Source organism: Nuphar pumila, chromosome 5, assembly GCF_984573655.1.
Source record: "Nuphar pumila chromosome 5, dmNupPumi1.hap1.1, whole genome shotgun sequence".
NCBI classification, from domain to species: domain Eukaryota; kingdom Viridiplantae; phylum Streptophyta; class Magnoliopsida; order Nymphaeales; family Nymphaeaceae; genus Nuphar; species Nuphar pumila.
The window spans coordinates 135,677,257-135,687,873 of NC_143253.1; the positions used below are offsets into that span (position 1 = coordinate 135,677,257).

Consider the following 10,617-nt stretch of genomic DNA (forward strand, 5'->3'; position numbering starts at 1 on the left):
TCCTATTTTCTCTAAAATCTTCTCCACCTCAGCCATGACATCCTCCCTTTGTTGTTCCAAAACGTTCTCCATCGTTGCATTTTAAAGGCGAAACAAACCCTAAAATACAAACCATCGCTTTTTTTACTATCAAAGCATCATTTAAAATATCAAAACATCACAATTAAAGCTAGTAGGGACATTCACAAAATATGAGGAGGTTCGCATTTAAGTCTTCAATAAATTTGTAAATCTCATGTGCAATATTTGCAAAGTTTCGATAAGTCAGTTACAAGAAGTTTATAAATAAAGTTGTACAAACTTCAATAGTTATAAAAACAATTTACATATGAGAAAATTTGCATATTTCATTGGAACTTCACATAAATGGGAGGAACTTCGCATATTTAGGAGTTTTGCATATTTAGGATGATATATATATATATATATATATATATATATATATATATATATATATATATATATATATATGTATGAAGATACAAGGCTTGAGTTTAACAAGATGTTCCAAATATTATTATGAGAACTTTTTGATGTCCACAAAAAAAAGTGTGGACCTCCTTTTAAATGAGAGTTTGTGATAGCCGACGAGCTGCGCAATATATTGCGCATGAGTTTCGCACATGCGAAGGTTAAAAAAGTTCTTTTATGGTTGGCTATTTATGATATTAGACATCGAGGGTATTTTAAAAACAATAGGGTATAACAAAAACACATCAATTTGTTTTCATACAGTATGATCATTTTTTGATTTTTTTACCATATTGATATGTTATGAGTTATGACCATTGTGGTGGTTACCCATGTGTTCAGCGGGGTATTGTGTTAAGCTGAAGGCCCATGATCGAATCTCTCTGGTGCATGGGGGGCTGTCATTGCTTTATCACGGTTGAGGCATGTAAGGTTGGGTGACCGTTTCCTCAACCCAGAGTGTTACCTCGTAGCGAGATGGGCCCATTAGGTGGCCCGGTTCTCGGTGAGGGTTCCTTCATCATTAAAAATACCATATTGATAGGTTATGATTTAGTGTGCATTGAATGTTAGATCCAACAATATAGATGTGTGATAATGTGATTTATTTACTATGTTGATAGGCTATGATTCATCTCCTATGTTGATAGATTTTGGTAAAAATGTGAAATTCAGATCTTGGTAATCTAAGCCGTCTACCAACTATGTAAGGCTCAAGAGGGTCTCTCCAAATTCACTTGCATCACACCCAAGTGGGATCTGGAGCTGAATTATGGTTGCACCCAAGTTCTTTTCGTTTTTTTTTTATTTGTTATGTGAAGGAGGCCACTGACCACTAGTTCACACGAAACTGTTATTTTCTTTTGAAATACACATCAACAGTCATTCTTCCATGACCACTAGTTCTATTTGCAAAAGAAGAAAAGAATAGAAAATTGGCCTTGCCCAAATAGAATATAAATATGGAAGTCACTGTTACATTTATGAAACCTCGTGATTTTGATGAAGCAACCTTGAGACCAGGTATGCTTGTTTTTACAACACCATGAAGGTTATTCCTACTGACTGCTTTTTGTTCACAACTTATTGAATCAGAGAATGAATTCCTCAAAATCTGCTAGAGCTGTCCACTTCTGACACTGACAGCAGCATGCCTTCTTGCTTCTTCTTCAGCTTGAGACCAAGCAGCCTGAGAAAAAAGAAAACCATGATAGAGAAAAACCTATGAACCATTATTACAGTTCTACCACGTGAAAAAAGACAAAATGTGGCTCTCAAATACCATATGTGAAGGAAAATGCTAGATTCTGACTTGTGGGGGATGTTTCCCAAATAAAAAATTAGGTTCTCTACTACTTTTTCACAATTCTGACCCCACAGATGTGTTCGACATGGTTGATTCATGTTTTTTTATGAAAAAAAGAAAGATATTTGAGCGATTGATTAGTTGAACCTTATAAAAACCTACTCATGTATCGGAATCAAACACTCCAAGAGATACATACAAAATTCACGGTATGGTCAAAAGACTCAAAACTAAAACAAGCCTCTTATTTAACATGCTTCATTTAGCATGTTTTCATCACTCGCTTATATATTTATATACAAGCGAGTGATGAGTTTTTGGTGGTTCTACCACAATAAAGCACAACCTATGTGATCATCTTTTCCATATATGTACTAACAGCAGCGTCTAGTTGTGGCTGCTGACCCTGGAGTATGATCATATTACTACTGCCCACAAGCATCCTGATATATTTCCATGAAATCGTGAGAAAAAGGAAGACAGTGCTAGCTATTAAGTATTCACCTTGTCCCGTTCAAGTCTGGAAAGATGTGGCCTAATAGAGTTCCCTAAACTGAAGCCACCCCATGCTTCTTGCATCTCTTTCATCCTTTCCTCTCTAAGAGTCCGTTGACTTTTATTGTGTCTACTCTCAAAATCTGATCAAGAATTCCACAGACCAAGTATTATTTTAAGTGTTGCAAGATTCTAACGTTGGAAATTTTCATTAGTTTTTCAAATGGATTCTTACCTTGTGATCCCTTGGTTGCAGGTGGAGGAGCTTCATCTTGTGATTCAGAAGCAGCAGGCAGACTCTTAACCTGTGTTTCTGCTTGCAGTTGAGCTGCTTCCATCTTTTCTCTTTCGATCCTGGATAGATGCTTCACCAATATATCGCCCAAGCTCTTTTCATTCTTCTCACATTGAAAACTCTTTGTACTTCTCATTCTGTCAGCCTCTTCACTGGCACAAAATGCAACTTTATCCCTTTCAAGCCTAGAAACATGCTTCACTAAGACTTTATCCAAGCTCTCCACTTCTGTACTTTCAGAACCATGTTTTCTCATGCACTTTTGTGTTATGTTATACTTGCTTGATGCTGAAGATTGCATTTTTTCTCTCTCTAAACGATGCACATGCTTGACTAATACCTTGTCAAGACCAATGTTATTGTTTGCATCCCCTGTTCGGTTTGTGTCCAGATTTTCTTTATCAAGTTGTCTATTATTCTCACTGATCTTTGCATCTTGTTGGTGTGCTTCAGCTTTCTTTGCTAGCTTAATCTCTTTCTCCAACCGTGATGAATGCTTCCTAAGGATGCTTTCCAAACTTGGAAGCACCTCATTTGAATTGGCATTCTCAGTTGATCCCTTGGTGCTTTTAACATTCTCTTTCATGTTCCTAGAACTACTCTTGGCCTCCTGGACTTCTCTTTCAAGCTTTGAGACATGCTTCACCAAGCAACTTTCAAGGCTTCCTAGATAGGTGCACTTCTCTCCTTCAGTAGCTGTATGTCTCTGCTTACTGTCTTCCACTTCTAGAATTGCATTCAGACCGCAGGTAGCGACAATGGTGGCAAGAGAAGCAAGTTCTTCCTCATTCAGATCCTTCAGTCTGTCAAGCATCATGTTGACAAGCTCAGAAGTATGAGCTCCTATCTGCGACCCAACGTCCAATTGTTGAGATTCCCACTCATCCAGATCTTGACTGATTTTGTGAAGAATGTCTCTGCCAACACCTGCCTTATCTTGTTGAGATTCACACTCATTAAGAAACTGCGGAAGACTTGCTAGGCGAATAAAAGACAACTTCACTGCTGCAGAAACTTCCTTGTCAACCTCAAATGCAGTCTCAAAAGAAGCAGTGATGGTATGTGTGGATCCTCCATCTTTGCTTGATGATGTTTCAACTATGCATGGTCTCCTTGGACTGCCAGCTTTATTATACATTACAATCCCCATGGATGAAGCTGCCTGAAAAGCCTCTTCAACACTTCTCTCTGCTTTGGCTAGTAAAAGTTCAGCTTCCTTGCTGTTGATCCTATTTAAAAACAATAATAGTAATGATAAATATTTGATCAGAAAATAATGACTAAATTCAAGCAAAATGCAGAAGGGAAGCAACAAATAATTCAGTAAGTTTTTCCTATGGGCTATCAATTAAAGGCCTGGGATTCACTGATGCATCTGAACCAATGGGGTTCAGAAAATTAAATTTCTTGATAAATTTTCATGCTGATAATCCTCTTTCAGAAAAATTCCTTTCGAAAAGGAACTCACCTAGCCGCCTGAAGAATTCGACACCAAGATGCCTCCACCATTGCAGCTTTACGAGCTTTCATAACCCTGCTTGCAGCAGCTCGGGCTGCTATCTTTTCTCTTTCTACTTTTGAGTAGTGAGGATTTGAATGGCCTAATGTCTCATGAAGAGTGGAGTGCATTCCACCAAGTTCCTGTCATGAAGTATTCCTCACTTAGAGCTTGAAGAAATATCATATTATCCATTTTCCTTTCACTTTTTGGCTAGCACATGAATAAACAACATCATGATGGACATGCCCAATGAAAAGGGCGAAAACAATTAGATACCTGCAGTTGCTTTATTTTCCTCTCCAAGAAAGAAGCAGTCTTCTTACGAGGGAACCAATTTAGAGGAGAAGCACTTTTGCGGTGAGGCGGCTTCTTTATCTGAGAAGTGGTTTTGTTTATGGCATAAAGCATGGAGTATGCATTTTCTTTTGGTGACCCACTCTGCACAGACATAATCTGCTAGTTACAAGACATCATATGTGCATGCCTTTATGATGTCTTCAACAAAATAACACAATCCATTTGAATAATACATAAATACTAATACAAAGCAAGGTTGCTGGATCATCTTGTGGCGATTTGTTAACAGTAAGATGCTTACAGAGGTGCACTTAAAACAAAAAACAGTAAAAGAAGAAGAAGAATAAAGAACTTCGGATGTGTTTACCATGGTAAATACCCATTATGAATAAAAGGAACAAATGCTTACTACTGCACACTTGATAATAGTACAATAATTTAAGACATTTTTTTGGGGAGAAGCAAGCTGACAATATTTAAGATCTATGAACAAAGAGAAAGATAAAAAAGAATCAAGAGCTCCTGGAAAAGCATCAGTGTATGTAGTTAAGGTTGGATTCAGAAGTACTCCAGCCTAATTTACAGAATGGATCCCATTCAGAAACAAACCGCCTCATTGTTATGCCCCTTTTCAAGTTCTTCTGTAATGAATGAATTGCGTAATCAATATTCGCTTATTTCAATCAGCTCAAAGGGACACATGATGCCATAAAGGTCTAGCTACCATCATGATGCCATGGAGATGCCATATTGCATGTTATATTTATAATAAAATATATTAAATTTATGGAGATAGACTTGACCAGGGTATTACCATTTCCAAAACCTACTTTGAAAACACTCGGAAAGTTTCTCAACAGGCCTCGATAAATTTTGCTTCAGATCATATTTTTCTTTCAAATAGGATAGCAGCAAATAAACGACCTCTTGAGGATTACCAAATAAGAAAGGAATTTCGTGAATAATAGCATGTTGTTACTAACTGGAAGCAGGACATAATCAGATGTCAAATTGTTTCATATGTTCAAGACGACCAGAATTAAATGCCTTAAAACTCTAATTTGAGTGTGAATAAACAACTCTCACAAGTTGCAATATGTAAGATATCAAAGAACCAGAATGGCTTGGAGCACACCATGGATAGCTTGGGAAACTTAATCCAGTATATTATGAACATTTTTTCAGTTCAGTAAATCCATTGAGATCAAGGAGATTATTTTGACCAAAATCAACCACACATTTCACTCTCCTTTCATCCTTTTCCCTATCGAAAGCGATCCAACAACTGCAGATATTAAACTACATGCTTATGATCCGTACAGTTTCAGAGGCATTATCCAGCTTTTGTAAAATTTGGTTGATGGAGGGAAACCAAAGTTATGCTTCTTTAGTGTTGCAATTTCTTGCAAGTTTTCAAAATTGACAATAAACAGAGTCGCTTACCATCTTCAAATTTCTTATATCTAGCTAAGATTTTTAACAAAAGTTTTAGGGCTAAGTAAGATTTGAATAGTAAAAGTCAATTGGGTACTTTAGGTCTAAATTGAGTAGTACATCACCAAAACAAATGTAACAAATCACATTACATCAACCAACAAGTCAAAAGAAAAGACAGAAAACTACATAACAAACATTCCCTAATTATGCCAAACCCTAAGGCCTAAAATATGGTTTTTTCAAGAATAAGCCTGGACGACCAGTGGTTAACGATGGCTCAGATCTTCTTGATCAATGGAGAAACGATATCAGATCCAAAACATAAAGAAATTTTCAGGGGCTACAGAGTGGGCAGGGAAGGAACGGAGAGGGCCACTCTTCACATCATTTACGACACAATTTTCCGGAAGCAAAATGCAACAATCAAGATTTAAGAAAAGAGGCTTGTGCCCGGGAACTGCATCGGATTCAGGTGTTTTTGGACAAATACCTTTCTGAGGGTCGCCGCCACCGTTCCCAATTCATCCTGGCGATTGGGTGACCTCTCATCACCTTCAGATGGATTCGGTCCAGTAGAATGTACGCCGGCTGCATCGATTTGCGGATGCTCGGCCGGTTGCCGAGGAGAGATGCCATCGACCGCCATGACCACCGTCCGATTTCTTGCAGAGAGAAAGGAAAGAAGAGAAGCGGAGAAAGATTCACGCAGAATGGAGATCGCAGATGCAGAAAGGAAGACTATAGGTAAAGAACTCACAAGATCAGAAAAGGGGAGTTGGAGAGAGAGAGAGAGAGAGAGAACGGCTACCCAAAATTTGAACGAGGATGGGAAAAAGTAGCCGTTAGGAGAGCAAGGCCAACGGTCAAGAGAACGGAGTCGTCCGTTGAGACTTGAAAGTGACCGATGGGCAACCGAGATCCATGATCCATCTATAAGAGCTTGTGTCTGATTTGTTTGAATATATATATATATATATATATATATATATATATATATATATATATATATATATATATATATATATATATATATATATATATATATCATTATGAGATTATGAATTGGCATTTCGATTGTGTTTAGTATACTGTCAAAAAAGTTCTTTTGACCCATTACATATGATTAGAATGCTGTTAAAAAAATATATACTGTATATCATGCTTAGTATGTTATTAAATTTTTTTCAGTTTTGACCGGTTCACTTATATGATTAGAATGCTATAAAAAATATTTTCTGTATTGATCTTTTATTGTTATATTTAGGATGCTGTCAAAAAAATTCTGATTTGACCTATTCAATTGTGTGATTAAAATGCTAAAAAAAATCGGTATTGAACCCTTTCACTCTTATCCTTAGTATGCTATCAAAAAAATTTCTCTTTTAACCCATTTACTGAATGATGTCAAAAAAAAATCACTTGTATGATTATAATGCTATCAATTTTTTTTTCGATATTAACCCTTTTCAATGTTATGCTTAATATGCTGTAAAAAAATAAAATTATGTTTTGACCCATTCACTTGTGATGAGAATGCTTATGTGCCTATGTGATTAGATTTTGAAATATAATTTTTAAATGAATGTTTATCGTGATTATGTGATTAGGTTTTGAAAAATATATTTTTGATATAAATGCTTATGTATTTATGTGATTAAGTTTTAAAATATATTTTTGAAATGAATGCTTGAGTGTCTATGTGATTAGGTTTCGAAATATATGTTTTGAAGATTATGTGCATATGAGATTCGGTTCTGAAAAATATATTTTTGATATGAATTCTTTGCAAAAAAATAACCTTTCAAAAGATTTTTAAAAAGTTAAATGTTTTTGATATTCTGCTGTCTGCTCTAATTAATTTAAAAAAAATTGAATAAATTTTTTATGTCTGAATTACCTGGATATGGACATGGAATTTTTTTTGACATGAATATTATCCGTATCAACCTGAACCAGACGACATGTAGATTTGGATATGGTAAGATCAAACAATGGACTCGAGTTTGGTAAAGGCTTTGTGTGACCATTTTTGGTTCTGATACACAATCTGCTTAGCCTACAGGCGGATATGCAGGAATTTAGGACTCTCAACGGGTCGAGTATTCAACCATCATAGTGCATTTAAACCCGCCCAAATGACAAGTACCTGGGTTCGGGTTATGTCAAGTTGGAGAAAATCAAATCTAAATTTTTTTATTTGCATAAAAATATATCAAAAGCACATTAGGGTCAGCTGATTAGGTCGGATATCTGGCAAAAACCATAGTCAAAACCCGATGCACATACTACTCGGGTGGGGTTGGGGTCGACCTAATAACATTTGGATTGGTACTTTTTACACTGATACTTGGATATCCAGGTTCGGGTTGGGTCAGATACCTGAAACAAATCTGATCCATATCCATCAACTACTTATGTAAGAATTAAGGGTTGACAACAGGCCGGCCAGCCCAATGGGCCAAGCTGACCCAGCCCGCCATGGGCTGGGTTTGGGCCAAGATTTTAGACCCGGACCCATTAGATACCTGGCTGAAACCTCGCCCATTACATATGTGGGCGGAGCTCAATGGGCTTGAGTTATTTATTATTTTTAATAATAAAAAAAGTAACTATTGCATAATAACTTGGCAATTATTATTATTTTCTTAATCAATTGCATTAATTTTATGAAAACTAAAAAGATAATTAGTTGAGTACATGAAAAGTTAGTAACTTATTAATTATTACTATTTATAAATGGATTTGGGTTGGGCCATGGGCTGCTCTTCAAACCCGAGCCCATTAAGAACTGGGCTGTAAAGTGTAGCCCAAGCTCGACGGTCAGCCCGGTCGGATGACCACCCTTATGTAGGATGCTGCAATACTCGTGTCTATATATGTTCATAATGGACCCACCAAAGTTCCTAGTGAATAGGTGGAGTGACACTATCCAAATTGAGTTAGATTGGAATCCGACAACTCCATAATTTTAGCTAGGTTTGCAATAAAAGCAAAAAAATCAATTTATTATATAGTTAATCTAACATTAAACTAGTTGTGTATGGATTCATCCTTATAAAAATAACTAAAATATTCTTAAAATAATAATATTTTTTAAAATGCAAGGTTGTTTTTTTTAGATAAAAAAGTAACTTTGATAGCTCTTAAAATTACTTTTTGAAAAAGGGTGGATTTTCAGTTCCCTTTAAGTTCAAAAGACCTATAATGCCCAAATTAAGAAGTAGCCATGCATCTTAAAAAATATCATTAGGGTATTTTTAGTTATTTTAATAAGGTTGAATTCATTAAACTCTCTATTATATTATTGTAAAATTAAGTCATCTATTTACAAAGAATTTTTCATTTTTATCACAACACACCTTCGGTCTTGAATCAATTATAGATCATAGTGATAGTGATGGAAAGGTGAAAAGAACCCACATCGGGGAGTGAAATAGAACACACAAGCTCTTTTTTTTTTTGTTAGTGTTGTTCGGGGCCCGATAGTTGATACATAGCCGGAGACTTGTGCATGCTTCCTCTGAAAAATGTTGAATATTTTACTACAAAAATGCATTAAAGGCTAAAAAGGTATTTTCATATTTTAACTGGCCATTTGCAGTGCATTAAGAAAAAAAAAATCGAAAGTAATAATAGTCCAAAAAGTAATCAATTTTCAAGCAGATTGAAACCAATGTGAGGAGGAAGCGGTCCAACTATCTTACCACAAAGTAAGGAATTCAAATGAATTAGTTCCCATGAAAACTAGGTGAAACAAACACCAGCGGTAGTAGGAGAGCAAAGGATATGAACCCATTTGTGCAAAGAAAACGTAAATCATTGAAAACGATGTCCACATGGGTCTCGAACTGGACAAGCTTGTTGCCATAACAAGACGGCCTACGAATAGCGACCCCAATAAAAAGAAATAGTTCTGAAATGGTCAAAAAAGAAAGATTATGGGAGAAAAAAAAAACACAAGTAATAGGTCAATTTATTCACCATTCAATATTTATAAGCAGATTATCAATACATTTCCAATATTTTAAAATTACATCCCTAAGCACCATATGAAACTTGACCAAGTTCTCAAATTTCACAATGAAATGTGACCAAGTTTATCAATTCCAAAGAGAAAACATGAATATGTTCATGAACTGCTACAACATCGTGACAATTGTACTTAGCTCCGAGCTTATGTAACCAAATCAATTGATTTTAAAAAAGGAAAAAGCAAAAAAAATCCATATATAATAGAATATTAAATTTTTTTTTACTCAGAAAAACCACCCCAGGCGCAGAGACTGCCTTACTTTCGGTCTCTGTTCATGTTGGTGTAAAACTCTGAGGACTTACCCCTCGACGACCCTAAAGAATCACCAAGCTTCGCCTTACGCAGGGAGTGACGCCCATGGGATTTGAACCTAGATCGCTCGTCAAATGGTCTAGGCCCATCCCACTACGCCAAACCCCTTGGGTCACCTTTGCCGCAAGATTGAAGCCAATGGAAAACTATCTCTGGTGGATAGAGGAGAGTATTCATGGAGTTTTACTCCACTAACAGCAGAATAGGGTTGCTGTCAAAGTGGCACCTTTAGGCTTATAATTGGGATGTTTGAACCATGACAGTTTTTTTTTTTTTTTGAAAGGCAAGCTGGGGTTAGTCAGACCCCTACCAGTCATACAACTATACCATTGGGTTTTGAACCTACAACCACCCAACACAAGGTGACGTGCTCCTACCAGACAAACCGCTTGTCTGGTAGGAGCAGCTAGTGCACGTCACCTTGTGTTTGTTGGTAATTCGGATATATTTTAGCAACACTGATTTTATAG

General features: G+C 36.3%; 1 protein-coding gene across 1 annotated transcript; it reads right to left on the bottom strand.

The window, feature by feature from the left end:
- Positions 1-1,588: 1,588 nt before the first annotated feature.
- Positions 1,589-6,448, bottom strand: LOC149838911 (myosin-2 heavy chain-like protein). Its single transcript, XM_090008343.1, has 6 exons — positions 6,293-6,448; positions 4,345-4,506; positions 4,036-4,208; positions 2,508-3,796; positions 2,282-2,415; positions 1,589-1,660 (listed from the first exon to the last, which is right to left on the bottom strand). The coding sequence occupies exons 1-6, from the start codon at positions 6,446-6,448 to the stop codon at positions 1,589-1,591; spliced, it is 1,986 nt and encodes a 661-aa protein (XP_089864469.1).
- Positions 6,449-10,617: the final 4,169 nt, after the last annotated feature.

What these genes read in the sequence shown, in the direction of transcription:
- LOC149838911 (XM_090008343.1), bottom strand. Translation starts at nt 6,448, where the DNA reads ATGGCGGTCGATGGCATCTCTCCTCGGCAACCGGCCGAGCATCCGCAA. An exon ending in TGGCGGCGACCCTCAGAAAG is followed by an intron (nt 4,507 to 6,292) that starts GTATTTGTCCAA and finishes ATGTCTGTGCAG; the next exon opens with AGTGGGTCACCAAAAGAAAA. An exon ending in CGAATTCTTCAGGCGGCTAG is followed by an intron (nt 3,797 to 4,035) that starts GTGAGTTCCTTT and finishes GTTTTTAAATAG; the next exon opens with GATCAACAGCAAGGAAGCTG.